General features: G+C 37.4%; 1 protein-coding gene across 1 annotated transcript; it reads right to left on the bottom strand.

The window, feature by feature from the left end:
- Positions 1 to 3,669: 3,669 nt before the first annotated feature.
- On the bottom strand, positions 3,670 to 6,008 carry LOC100303669 (ubiquitin-associated protein 2; the record flags this gene model as incomplete). Its single annotated transcript, NM_001303167.1, is given in 3 exon segments — positions 3,670 to 3,718; positions 4,551 to 4,642; positions 5,859 to 6,008. Coding segments are annotated over 3 exon segments (229 nt in total), but the record flags the coding sequence as incomplete, so codon positions are not given.
- Between the last annotated feature and the right edge of the window lie 9,184 nt (positions 6,009 to 15,192).

The raw sequence follows: 15,192 nt of genomic DNA, 5'->3' as shown, positions 1-15,192 counted from the left end.
GGGAACAGAATAGGTCCTGCACAATCCATGATGAGATGGTTTTGGACCTGCTCCAAAAGCTGGATGCTCACAAGTCCATGGGGCCAGATGGATTGCACCCTATGGTGCTGAGGGAGTTGGTGGATGTGGTTGCCAAGCCACTCCATCATTCTTCGGCAGTCCTGGCTAACCAGAGGTGTCCTGGCATACTGGAGACTGGCAAATGTGACACCCACCTTCAAAAAGGGCCGGAAAGATGATCCTGGTAGCTACAGACCTATCAGTCTTACCTCAGTGCCTGGGAAGGTTAAGGAACCGATAATCTCAGGAGCCATCATGGACCAGTTAAAGGTCAACCAGGGGATCAGGCCCAGTCAGCATGGGTTTATGAATGGTAGATCCTGTCTGACAAACCTGATTTCATTCTACGACAAGGTGACCCGCTTAGTGGATGAAGGTAAGGCTGTCAATGTGGTCTACCTGGACTTCAGTAAAGCCTTTGACACTGTCCCCCACAACATTCTTGTGGAGAAGCTGGCTGCCCGTGATTTGGATGGGCGTACGCTCCACTGGGTGAAACACTGGCTGGATGGCTGGGCCTGAGCAATTCTATGATTCTATGAAGTGGAATACCGATAACAAAAATCACAAAACCATGACAGGGTGACCTTATTGCTCTCTACAACTACCTGAAGGGAGGTTGTGGTGAAGTAGGGGTCAGTCTCTTCTCCCAGGTAACTAGCAATAGGACTAGAGGGAATGGCCTCAATTTGTGCCAGGGATGATTCAGGCTGTATATTAGGAAATACTTCTCCGAAAGAATGGTCAGGCGCTGAAATGGGCTGCCCAGGGAGGTGGTGGAGTCACCGTCTCTGGAGGTGTTCAGTAAATGTTTAGATGTTGTACCGAGGAACATGGTTTAGTGAGAAATATTGGTGATAGGTGGGTGATTGGATTGTATGATCTTAGAGGTCTTTTCCAACTTTGGTGATTCTGTGATTCTATGATTCTGTGATTCTATGTTTATTGTATAGAAGTCTTATGTTTAACCAGTGCAGCAGTGAAATGCTCACAGGTAGGTGTGCATACACTCACATCCCAACAAAAACCTTATTTCTCTGCCCCAAGACCACACCATCAGCCTCAGGCAGCTGAGTACCAGTGCTGCCCTGAAGCAAGAGCAGCCTCACAGCCATGGCAGCATACAAAGCCCCATTCCTTGTCAACCAAAGGTGAGGGCAACTCCAAACTGATACGGACAGTCTCTTCCTGAGTACACAAATCCAAGAATCAAACAGACTGAACCTTCTTAAAATTACTTACGAGCTATAGCATCCTATGCAGAAACCACTCTTCTCTACTGCTGTAACTCCTTTTCTTCTGATCAGGAACTAAGACTTACAGTATCAGATCCCCACTTCATCTCCTTTAAGAGCATCCTCTGCCTTTATGGGAAAACCCCAACTACACCATCTTTCTGACACAAACCTTCAAACAATACCAATGGAAGAGTGAAGGTGAGGTAAGAGACCACAAACATGCTCCCTACTTTCAACAGCTGCAGCCAGAGGCTAAGACAGACTCAGAGTAGTACACATCTTTGTGACAGCAGCCCCAGGTGCCCACCCTGACCACAACTGCGTAAAGCCCACAGCCCTTGCACCTCCTACTCACTTGCACTGTGCACATAGCTAAGCCCAGGCCACATCTCCTACTCACCTGCACTGTGCGCATCACTGAGCCTAGGCTACAGCTCATGTTCGCTCCTTCACCTCACCTCTTTCACCTGTGCTTGCTGAGGAGAGCCTTCCCATGTTTCCAGAACTTTTCATCCCTTGTCTTTAGTGAATGCATGTCATGACAAACACATCATCACAGTTGTGTTTTCTGGGGAGAGTGTCTGGTATAGAACCACAAGCCTACTCCTAACACTCTTTCTGCAGTACTGACCTGTCATAGTTTTCATTATCAGTACATTTTTATTTAATTTTGATCCAAGCATATTCTTGTTTGCGCCTGTTGCCTTTTTTTTTTTAACTTCATATTCATCAAGTCAAATATTTCTTCCATAGATTTGTTGGTTTGGGTTGTGTTTTTTTGTTGTCTTGAACGGGGTTGTTCTTATTTTAGTACCACTATTCTCATTTCCCTAATTCATTACAATATCTTATTTGTTTTTACTAGCTCCATCTTGATTTGTGTGACATATTTGATGTATTTTTTTTTAGCTAATCTATAACTTTTTTCTAGAACTGATATCAAGTTGCCAGGTCTTTGTTTAGTTAGATCTTTCCTTTTATTTCAAATGGAGTAATCTGCTCTCTGCAACTTTTCAGGTTTCAGAAAAGCTTTTTACTAGAAAATAAGACATCCTCAAACAAAAGGTTTTCAGAAACCTTCATTACTCATTTCTAAATCATTGTGTGCCAGTTATATTGGACCTCATTTTAAGGTCTTCTGCTGAATATATGGCCAACTTCCCAGGAACAGGATGACAGTCAGTTTTCCAATATAATTGTGTGACAAATATGAGGCTTCTTCTGAAGCAAAGTACTAGTATTTTTTCCATGGCTTTGTTTTTCCCTTTATAGTAAATATTCCAACTTTGTATAATTACCCGATACTTCTATTTTTGATCTCACTTCTTCTTTTGGCAGTACATTTTTCTTCCAATTTAGCATTATCAGATATTATCTACATTTTTCTTCTAACTCAATTCAGTTATCTGTCAGACTAGTTCTTCTGAAACACCATTTCTTTCTGAACTACTTTCTGTTTGCATAGAATATTTCCAAATCTTAACCACAACATTATCCTACTCTTCCTTCGATTTTCAGGATGAACAGACAGATAGAGTTTTGTCTGGGACGTCCCTGTACTCCATCCCAGTACCTGTCAGATTCCACATGGAAGACTTGGTACGGACCTGAGACTAACTACAACATTCATCCAGTAATTCCTCTTTCCAGATCACTGTTCATTGCTCCATCTTTGCTTTTATGAGCATAGTGCACCACTTAATCCTTTGACTTTTCTCAGTTACATACTACCAAACTTTCTGAGTTTCTTACTGGGTGTGTGTGTGTGAGACAACACACAACAATTCTCTGCATTCTAGGCTGAGTATCCTTGTGAATCTAACTGCCTGGGATCTGAGTTTCTTTCATATGCTATTTATATTCTGGATCCAGATAAGCAAGAAAATTTTGAATAATTCCCTCCTGCAGCTCACCTGCTGATGCATTTGTTGCCATATGCATATGCAAAGATCTCCAGCTTTAAGAGTCTCCACAACCTGTTAGATGCACCTAGTGACTGTCAATTTGCATACTATGCCTTGCTGTTCAAGCCCATCCCTTGGCTAAGAGAAAAAGTTCATCCCCAGATTTCAACTATATATGACAAGATTTCATACTGTTATTTCAGAGATAAAAATTTCTCTAGTCAAAAGCACAGAGCACAGTTCTATTTACAGTCTGCAGATGGACAAATATAACATCACTATCAATTCACACCACCTAGAAAAATTGTTTGTGTCTTTTTGAAAAAAAATAGAACATGTAATATAAGAATAAGCTCTTAATCATCATTGAATCAATCATCATCAAACGAAACAATTTGTGTTGCACAGATTGTCAACAGTGAAATATATGGCTTGTTTAAAATGAAATAAACCAAGCCATTTACTTACCATTGGCAGCCTGGATTGAAGCATCTGGAGATCATCATAACCATAAATCTGCTCAAAGAAAGAAAAATATAACATTATCACACTTTTCTAGGCCCAGTCTACATTAAAGGTATATGGGTATATGCTGTATTGTGCAATTACAGAGCACTGTGGAATTGTAAGGCTAGTAAAGCTAAGTAGAGGTCAAAATGGTTTGTCACTTATGTTTTCTGATGACAGTAGTCCCCCGAGAAGAGTTTGACTGTCAAGTCTTCAATACTGTTTTTACAGACGCATATTTATGAATTAGTGAAAAATCTACTGGGCATTCTGATTTAGAAATAAAAGTAACAGTCTTCTTTTCTGCAATTATTATTTCTGAGAATATGACAAAGACTTAACGAGTAGGCTATAGAGCAAACTAGTTAACCCCTCACATTCAGTACGATACAGAAAGATGGTTAGAACAGTTTCTGATTCAAAAAATAGATAAATTATGTTCATCCTGGTCGGACATCAAAAAGTTTTTTGCAATCTTAAAAAGTATGACAGAGGACAAATGGCACAGTTCAACCATTATAATGGCAAATCTATTCTAATAACCCAAACCTAAGTCTAAATTAAATGAAAAGGCCTAAAACTGGATACCACTGAAAGCTATAGCAGAACGTGTGCTCAGTTTCAACAGCAGTCAAATCAGGTATGTACCAATGATTCTGAAGTTTTCTATTAACAGCAAATCCCAACAGAGTATATTTAATATTTCTTCAGCATTTGGAACAAGAATTCCAGGTGCAACATGTGCCAACACAAATGCCTTGACATAGCCAGCAGCAGGTCTGGACAGCCCATTTGCATCAAGGTTTAAATAATTAAGGACAGATACAATTAAATTGCTTACTGGGTAGGCAGGCAGAAGTCCTCCAGGTCCCACAATATACTGATTATGCAACAAGGGCGGTACACCCTGGGGCAGGTTTGGAGGAGCTTTGCCTGTAGAACCAAAATACAGACACTTTAACAAGTCTTTGGAGAAAACTAGGCTTCAGCACTGACACAAGATAGTGCAGCTCCCAGGGCTTAAGAACTATCATAGCATGTAAAGAGCTACACAGAAAAATTTAGTGCTAGTTAATGAAAATGCTCAAAATAGCCTGAAGAATTTAAACATACATCAAGGAAGGGAAAGCACAAACTACTTCAGACTGAAAACAATCCCAGTGTATAACAGTCCAATTTTGTCATTTACTTTGAGAAGATTAGAAGAATTACACAGGAATTTCTTTCCTTGGTCCTCTCCCAAAGGTAAAATTTAGGCATTGTTCTTTATCTGAGAATAAATTCTTTCATTTTCTGCTCTGTCACTACATTCCCCCTTGCCACCAGCAATAGACTGGAAAGCATTAAATGCTACCAGTATACTTTTTGTGGGTGACTTATTGTAGCTGGGAAAAGCAAAGATGACTGAGACAGTTTCAGTTGCCTCCATAAAGCAGAGCTAGGAAGCAGAAGGGTAAAAAAGTTTTTCAGCCAGTCAGACATCTCAAGTGAGAAATTCTTGTATATGTAAGTTTGGTCATAATTTTGAAATCATTCATTTCCCTCCATAGGATTTCCTTTTAGGAGGCTAAGTTGATTAGAGAAGCAATAGAGGAATTTATCCTTGCTTCCATTTCAGTGCAAGCCTCCCTACCTTCTCTGTCTGTGGATCCTTCTTCTAAAATGGTTATTAACATAGAATAACCCAGACATCAGATACTTCTTTCCTCTCTGTAGATGTGTCAGTAGAGATTTGACATATGATAATGACAACACTGCAGTGTATTTTGATACTGACAAATGAATTCAAGTCACAGAAGGGTCTAAAATTAAAGCTAAAGTGAACTCACAGCCAAGAGTTGATCACAACCTGGAATACAAAATGTGCAAATCTCCTAGTTCAAAACTTAAAGTTGGAATTGCTCTGGTGTTTCTTTATTTAGCACATTCTATCTCCAAAAAGCTTTATAAATGTCACATCACACCCTAACAAATATTTTAAATACACAAAGTAGACAAATTTATTTTATAAGCCAGCAAATAAAACATGCTGAAAATGCTAGTCAATAATGTGGATTTCTTAGTGCAGTTATTGCTGTGAGATGCTCAACTGATAGCCCTGTAGACTGAAATCCTCTGTCTATCTATGTGATCTGTTAATATTTCGAACCTGAAGACACTAAGGGAGCTGCTCGTGCAGTAGTAGCTGGTATAGACACACTGGTAACACTCAGGCCAAGGCTGTTTGTAGTGTTCATACTGCTTGATATGCTGACAACCGAAGAGGTGGTGCTAGTGGCTGAGGTTGAAGCAGTTGAAAAGGTTGTTGAGGGCTGGAGCGAAGTTGTGTTCTCAACACTAGTGTGCTAGAAAGAAGACAAAAAAGAATGAGAATCACAGAGCAAATAAACCACAGTGAAAGATACTGGGGAAAAACAAATAAATCTTTTAAGTAAAAGCAGCACATGCAAGATAATGTTTAATAGTATATGCATGATCTACGTACCAAGCAAGCAACAAAGTTGCATACTTGTGGTTTTTAAGTATTCATAGAAAATTATTATACAAAAGTTAAATTCAAACAATTGTCACCACAAAATCATATCACAGAAACTCAAATGTTCCTCCATTGCATTATTCATTGCCCTTTGATTTTCTAACCATTTAAGCTACTATCTACATTAAATAAACTCCCGTATTCTTCCAAAAGACAGTATTTGTTTTCAGAATACTGCTATTGTGATTCCCCTCAATGCACTTGTGGAATTTGAAAGATTAAAACTGCAACGCTCCACAACAGAGACAATGTGGTAAACACAGATCACATATATTACAGGAACATGCGAGTATGAAGGAGTTCCTGGTTTTAATTCAGCACAATAAAGTGTCTGAACTGTAAAAGCTGATCACACTTGCAAAACAATGTCATCAACATACAAACTATAACAACTCTGACAATAGGAAGAAAGGATATTTGCTTAAGTATGAATTTTCAAGTTACACATTCAGTTAGGATGAAGCATTAAAAGCTAAAATACATGCACAAAGAATAGCACAACCTAACTGGGATTGTACAGAAGTACTCCATCACAGAACACAGAAGCATCTGACTTCTATTTACGCAACTTCATTTACAGCACTATATTCAATGCTGTTTGCCTTATCTAAAATGCATTAAATGCTCAAGTGATGACAATGCCACACAGTAAACTCTAATATCGTGTCATGACAACTGCCTCATAACAGATAAATTTCCATCACCTCTGCATTGCCAGCTAACCTGTTCAGTGGAGAGTGCTAGCACCACCTTTTGGAGCAGTTTCAGACAGCCACTTCTAAAGATTATTTTTAATACACTTGTTCCAAAATAATTCTCTCTATTCCATCCCCTTCCTGAGTCAAAATATACTCTTCAACTATGCAACTGGCAATTTTCTAATAGTTATTGTTGACCTAGTACAAATCACAAGTAGTAATGAGAATCTTTTTACCACTAGAGAGCTGGCAGTTCTTCCTCCCTGAGATAAACTTCTCATCTCAGTTCTTTGTGTACTGGGACACAATGAACTTTAAGAGAGGGTCTTAATCATCAGATAAACTGACTATATGTCAATTATCTGTTGAAATGCAAACAGGACTTACTGCATGTGATGTGCTTGAAGACAACACTGAGGCAGGTGAGGCAGGGGAGAGACTGCTCTGATGATTGGAAAGGGAGCTAAAAAAAATTGTGAAAAATTAATACAATGAATTTTTCCTAGAACACATACCTACATGTATATCCCTCCCCCATAGGCAACCTTTTATTTAATATCTGACTACCTAATGTTTAAAATAATTAAAAGTACAGAGATAATTATCAGTGACAAGAAACATGTAATACCACTCATTTATATTTATCAATTTACTACATTTTTAGTAAAGCAATGGTTGCTTCAGCAATTACATAGTGATGCCTCCAAGACATGTAAATTTGAGAACTAGAAGAATATACCAGGAAGTTTCACATAGCATACTGGATGCCATGGAGGACAGGTACTAAGTGAGACAGTGCTTTGGTTTGACTCACCTCATTTCTCTTATTTTAACCTGCATATCATAATTTGAACTAATTTAGAACTGCTAAACAAACAAACAAACAAACAGCAACAACAACAAAAAAACAACGAAAAAATAATCTGTGAAAGCCGGAAAGTTAGATATACTACTAAAGAATCTGTCCATTTAATCAAGATCTGTTCATGCTGCTACAATCCCTAAATGCCATTTCCTTATTGAAAAGATGAATCAGAACAATCTGTCCAGTTTCATACCTACTATAAAATTTGAGAACAATGAACCTGCTGATGAAAAACATCTGCAGATAATTTCATTTTAGAAAGTAGCTCTGTATTAGCACCACTTTTTTTCCCAAGCTGACAAGGCCTGTGAACCTCAGGCAGTAATAGCTGAACCAACATTCATTTGCAATCCAAAGTTCTTTAAATGTCTCCTTGAAAGGTTACAAACTGGTTCTTAAATATTTACACTGACAGAAGTTATACCTTATATTCTAGGTCAGGAACATACAAAAGTACAATAGGAATAAGCAGAATACCAACATGAATACTGAACAGAACAAAGCCATTGAAAACATGTATGGTTTCTTGTTCAAAAGGCTCCTCATTATGTGAATCAGAAGCAAGTGAGGTTCTAATAATAACAAGTACTTGAATATTTTCTATGGAAATAGTCATAAGAAAATACAGCAGTGTTTTTTAACAAAGCTTCAGACTAAATTATACATTGAAATTTGAGGGCAAACATTTCTGTCAGCTCTTCAAGGTGTTGGACCAGAATAAATCTTGGCAGTTTCACAAATTTATTTTGATATAGTGTTTTTAAAACTGTTCCCCATCTGCAGGAAATAGAATGACAACACTTCAGGCAGCAAGAAAATAAATGGCTCAGTCCAGCATACTGTTTTAAACCACTTCCTTGCCCATTATCCCCTTCTTGTAAGAAGCCTTAATTCATCATCTGACTCACGTCAGAGACTCAGACAAGAGCTGCCAGCACAACCGAGCCAAGACATGCTTGGAATTTAGGCATCATCTTTTCACGATACTCATATCTATCCAACAGTTAACAACCCTCCAACTAAAATTTACCACATTTACCACGCATTTACCATTTTATACAACACTAGTTCAAAAAAAAAAAGAAAAAAAAAAGCACTAGTATGAAATAATCTACCATGCCCCAGCTGGTACTGCTAGTTTTCTATTGTAACAAATACAGTAAAAAGGTTAGCATTAAAAAATGTAACAAATTAGTACAGTCCCAGGATGTAATTAGCCTCAGGACAAAGCTCAAGTAACAGGGATATAAAAATCAGAGTATGTAAATGAGTTGAGCTAAATCCACTTCCAGGAACATCAACCTGATATTTTGAAATGTCTTAAGGAAATATCTTGGAAAGAAAAACACACACCATCTCTATGGAATTTTTAAAATAATTATTATTTATTTTAATATAAGTGAAACTGCAGTACTTCAAAATTATGCAGGAAGTAAACTCTCAAAGGAATGATTTCAAACATAAGGCAGTAAACAAATAGCAGGCAATGTGGACAAAGTAGGAAAAGTGAGGGAATCAGTTCAGGTAATTTAGTTGGCATGATTGAAACAAGAGCCCTTTGAAACACAAAAGTGTTAATACACCTGAAAATTTGAGGGCAGCTCTGATCCATCATTAAGAGACAGCCCAGATCTCCTACTTTGCAAATCAGGGCTATCAGACAACAGGATCTCCTTTTCTGACATTAACTAGAATTAGAAGAGAGAGATTCAGAAGAGATCAGGATGTTTCTGCTTGCAATCACGCTTTTATGTGCCCTTTTCTTAGAATTTTACGCCCTTCAGTTTACCACAAACCCCACTGTACCTGCTTAACTGGGTAAGCGAGCTGCTGGCCGAGTCACTGGACTGAGGCAAGCTGGGCAATGTTGCTATGTGCTGCAATGCTGAAGGCAGAAGCGAAGTGGTGGTGGGTACCATGCTAGGCAGAGAACCAGCAGAAGGCAGTGAGGGAGAAGGTTCTGTCTTAGACACTGGAACTGATGAAGTAGCTGCAATGAGTTAAAAAGAGGCATTCAAAGACAAATTCCAGCATACTTGACTCTCAAGTTGGATTCAGAAACACAATATATAGTTATTCTATCCTTGAATTTGACTGTTAAGAACCAGGAACAGTAGTAAGTAATCTGTCTACTAAGGAAAATATAGATGGCAACAGAACTAATTTCTCCCTTTGAGTTCTTCACTTACAACAGATTTATGATTTATGGTTGACATGAAGTGCAGAAGACTGTAGTTTACTACATCTCCTACTATCTGATTACTAGCTTTTGCTTACAAGTCCATTCTCATTTTAAAAATATTTGCATATGACTTGAATCCATTTCTGCAAACAGAGGTTGTTTACACTCTTCAAGGCACTGCAAAAATCTACTCTTACCTCCAGCTCTAATTCTTCGCTCCAACCTATACAGCATCTTTGATGCCTGAAATTTGGATTGCTGGAGTACAAAGGCACATAAAACTAATCCATTTGGAGTACTGGAATACTGACTCAAATGTGTTATGTATTAGAATAAAAGCTAGAATAAAATGTTACAATTGAGCGAAGTATTAAGCACAGTCAAAAAAGTTGTCAAATATTGCCTTATTTTATTTTATCTGGGTAACAAAAAAGTTGTTAGCACTGATATTACTTTTTAGTCTACATGCAGTATAACTTGTTTGCCACAAATGTCTCTTTTTAAAGGAATACTGTATTGCAGCAAGGCACAGAACAATTCTACTACCCAACATAATTCCCAGTTGTTTCTAAACTAATCTCTTGTTTTCTGAAGAAGGATAAAACACAGAATTAGCCACTCACTCACCAATAAATCTCAGAAATAATTGAGTCTTGTCTTCTGCTGGGTCATGCTTTCACGCAGTGCCAGAAACCACTACCCAGCAGATCATCATTATCTTGCAGTGCAGTCACACAGTCTCAGAATGTTCATCAAACAAAAGTCAGATATATGCTTGGAAGTTAAATATCACATTATTGGTTTTCTCCCTAAATGACTCTAGTCAAGTTGCTGGACTAGGGTCTATGAAAACAGAAATCAAGAGGTTTTGACCTTGCCAATAAGCATGACTGTAACTGACAAAGAAGGAAATTCAAGAGACAATAACATAAGCATAGTTATGAAGGATGCAACTGTATTACCTGATATGTCCTGCCAACATTCATATAAAATAAATAATCAACACTTATAACTCTCAATACATTTATGCCAGGATTCACTTTTTGAAATCAAAGTAGATATCCCCAATATGAGGGACAGACCAGGAGATAAACAGAATGGTCAGAATTATACTACTAGCATGTTTTGAACAGTTACAGGTTTAGAAAGGATGAGACCTGATATTAAAGACCAACAATTGGTAAGACAACTAAGGATGTTAGCAGCAAATACAGAAGAGAAAAGGTCAGAGTTTTTAATTGTTAACAAAAGATTTCAAAATAGTTTTGACTCATGAAATAGATACGTGGGAGAAAACTGATTCCAGTTTATCAGTCTGAGATAGAGAAAAAAATAGAAGTGTTGTCAAAAGGGAATCAGCATAGAAAAAGGGACTAATAAAATTGCTACAGAATCATTATAAAAAATAGAAATTCTCAAATTTTTGCTTTCCATACCAAAAAGAAAAATCCTGTAGTGAATTTCAAAAATTGTTAATTCTGTGTATGAAAGTAAGAAAGTTTTCTATGTGTAAAGTTGTCCTATACATTAAAGTATTTTAAAAAGCAACTCTTTGGGTAGGGTATATACTCTCCCTCCTGCTCATGTAAACTGAATTTGGCACTAACAAAATATAGTTTATAGGTCTGAATACTCAAGTTCTTTCCACACTGATGTATAAAAAAGCTGCCCACATACCTGAGATATTTAAGAGGAAGATAGACTTTGAACAGAAGTGTTAGAATTCAAAAAGATATTAATTCTAGCTGCTGCCCTTGAAAACTTCCATAAAGCAGCGTATAATGGTCAGAAGAGTAAAAACTATATTTTAACTCCAGAAAGAGATCTGTAGGGGTGCTATAAGTAAAATACCACACACACAAAAAGCCAAGATGAACAGTACTGCCTCTATCAGAGCCAACACTATTATTGTTACTCTACTGCAAGACAGCAAGCCACTCAGCAGAGGGAACATATTAGTCACCCTTATTCCCAAAAAGGTTGCAACTAAGCAATTGAGCACTATACCCTTCAAGAGGTGCTTCCAAAGAACACAACTGTTTCTTTACCACTAAATGCCAATGGCAGCTTTCCAAATGAGAACTGGAAGGATGGGTAAACAATTGTATATTAAATATTTTTTGACAGAGAAATAAAAAAAAGCAGCGACAAAGCAGCTTTTCTAATGCTTAAGACTGCTCAGTGTTGCACACTGGGTATGGATTCAATAGAGCTGCTTCAATTTATCAGCCTTCTCCAACAAGCAAGTTGCACATTCTGTGCAAGTACAAAAACTCAGATTGATCAGTCAAAAATTAGGCAGGGAAAGCTATGTAAAACCTTAAACTAGATGTCATTGCTACAATTGTGCGCATACCAAATTGGAAGGAAAAATTAGAAAAAGAGTCCTGCGCACAATCAAGCTTTGTAAACTTACTGTCAAGAGTTGCCTGTGTTCTAACACCACTGTGTCCATTCTGTAAACAAAGGAGAAATTAATAAATCATCTTAAAGGTATATTAGATTTTCAGAATGAATCACACATTTAACATGCTTCATGCAAAATTCTATATTCATTCTAAAAGGAACGATAGAAAATTAGTTTTTTATTGTCTTTAAAAAATATCACATAATAAAGTTCTTAAGTGCAAAGTGTCCTGAACATACAGAATCTCATATGTGACCCGTACTACATCCATCAGCAGGAGGCTTTCCTGTATACTGTATATAACAAACTTTAGGTTCACACTGATATGAAAGAAGGAATTGCATTAACATATAGGAAATGGTTGTGTTTTTGATCTAATGCAACTCACAATTTCAACTATCCAAGTGTGTCAGGGACACAAAGGTCCTGGACAAAGAATGATCCTGAATTGGAACAAAGCATTCTGACAGAGAGCATAAGTGTATGGCTGTGTGACTAGAACCATAGGCTGCATGACAGTTCTGAGGAGAACAGCATTTGTGGCTAGAGCCGCTTATCTTGTTTTGGTAGGAAGCTGACCTTGATATTTTATCTTGTTTTGCAAAAGACTTTTTTTCTGCAAGCAGGTGTTCCGCTTGGGCTCTGCATCATGCTCTGGCCACGCAGATGTGGCGTGCAAGTGGAAAAAAACCCTGCAGACCCTGGAGAGAACAAAAGCAGGAGGGAGACTGGTGGATTCAAGAGAGAGAAAGTACACCTTGAAGCAGGGGATGCCCTACTGACACTTTCTGACGAATCCACTATGGGCACGTTTCTTCTCTTCCTCCTACTCAGCCTTTTGCTCATCTCTCAAGGGTTGGTAAGTAATATTGCATTTGCTTAAGGAGTCTTCTGCTCGCTACCAACTGAGATTATCTGGAATAGATGCCTGTGTGTGTGTGTATGTACTGAATAAAATTCATAACACTGTGCCTCTCTGAATGCGTATCCTGAAACACCAAGTTACACAGAGATGCCATTTTTTTCCATTGAAAGATAAGACTTGAGAAGTACCAGTCGTTTTTTGGATAACACTGAAGTACAGCAGTAGATAGTCTATGCTTGATCCTCACCAGTACATATGAGCTAGTGCAGAAGACAAGTGTGACTGAGCTATTACATAACAAAGGCTATAAGTAAATAAACTTAAAAACTCTCACAAGTTCCTTAAATATTTAATAAATTATCTTAAAACAAACCTATATTCCATATACAAAGAATAGGCGTTATTAAATCCTCTGTCCTAAATCAGATCTCAACCTAGGTGTTTTAAAATAAAACACAATAATAATTAAATGCTCCTGGTGTTTAAATTAACAGAAGTGTAATGTTTGAGGGGCCACAGTTTGAGATCTATTTGCTACATTCCTTATACACTTAATAAATGATATATATTTGGATAGAAACTGTAAGGAAAACAGCAGAACACCGTGTCTAATATTTACATAGAAGAGTTCCTCCTTTAAAAGATGAGCTTAAGGGAAAGAAACTCAGCAAGGATGCTAAGTGCTACTAAGAAAAAAGGTCAAACAGCAATTTAAAATGTCAAGACATAAAATCAGAGGCTTTTATATCCCAAATACAGTATGGTCAAAAAAATGGCTACACAATAGGAAAAGCAAGCACAAACAACAAGGTGGGCTTGGGAATCAAAGAAACCACTTGGCTTGGTTAAAAGTACTAACATAACAGAGTAATACAAGTCTAACAGGGATGAGAATATTTCACTTTTTTCAGGGTCTTATTTCTGAAACTGACTCACCGTAATTGCAACAGGTATTGGTTCAGATGGAGCCATGGAGCTTTGGTATGATATCCTACTATGCACAGAAGTCTGGTCACAGGAAGTTGTTGTTACTGGGCTAGTGTTCTGGGATGAGCAGGTCAGACTGGAAGAGGTTGTGTATGCAGACTCCTGTACTGTACTGGATATTGGCAAAGAGGTACTCAAAGGATCACTGGAAAAAGTAAAAAGTTATTTACCAAGATGGTAAATGAGTTCTCAAACACCTTCAGGAAAATATCAACTTCTGTACAGTTAACTAAAACTATTCAACTAAAACATATAGTCAAATCTACATTATTTATATTAAAAAATAATGAATATAATTTTGCTTTGGTCCCCAGTAATCACTTTTTCAAAACAACCAATTGTATTAAGTACCATTCAACTTCCTCCTGTCAGCCCAACAAAAAAAGTTGACACATCGGCACTTGTCAGTCAACTTATTTCCACTGTCTCAAAAGGATAAATTAATGATCTTGTTTTTGTTGTTATTTTTAGGGGGTTTGTTTGTTTGTTTATTTAGAAAAAGACAAATAGATCCACAAAGACCGATATATGATGACAAACAATCTCTTTTTATAATAGAATGCTAACATTATGGTAGCAGTCTAACAGAATAAGCCATGCAAAGGAAAAAATAACTGAAAAAATGAAGGGATGTTTTCTTTTATAAACAGCTAAAATCATTTATAGAACAAGAAATAAATGAGGAAGCTCATTTTTACAAATGTTTCTGAAAAAGCTTCACGAAGCTTTTTGCTGAAGCCAATTCTTGAATGAGTGTCAACAGTTTACGGGATGGTTTGGCCCAGTTCTGTGACTAGCAGGGCAAATCCATAGACCCACACCGCAGAAAAGGGAAAAGGGAAAAAGGAAAAGGGAAAAGGGGAATGGGCAGGGAGATAGGCCTAAAAACAAAACAGTGGCAACGATCTGAGGAGGAAAAAAATAATTTACTAAATAAGATATT

The sequence above is a fragment of the Meleagris gallopavo genome, chromosome W (genome assembly GCF_000146605.3).
Source record: "Meleagris gallopavo isolate NT-WF06-2002-E0010 breed Aviagen turkey brand Nicholas breeding stock chromosome W, Turkey_5.1, whole genome shotgun sequence".
NCBI lineage: Eukaryota > Metazoa > Chordata > Aves > Galliformes > Phasianidae > Meleagris > Meleagris gallopavo.
This window is presented reverse-complemented; position numbering and strand designations above follow the sequence as displayed.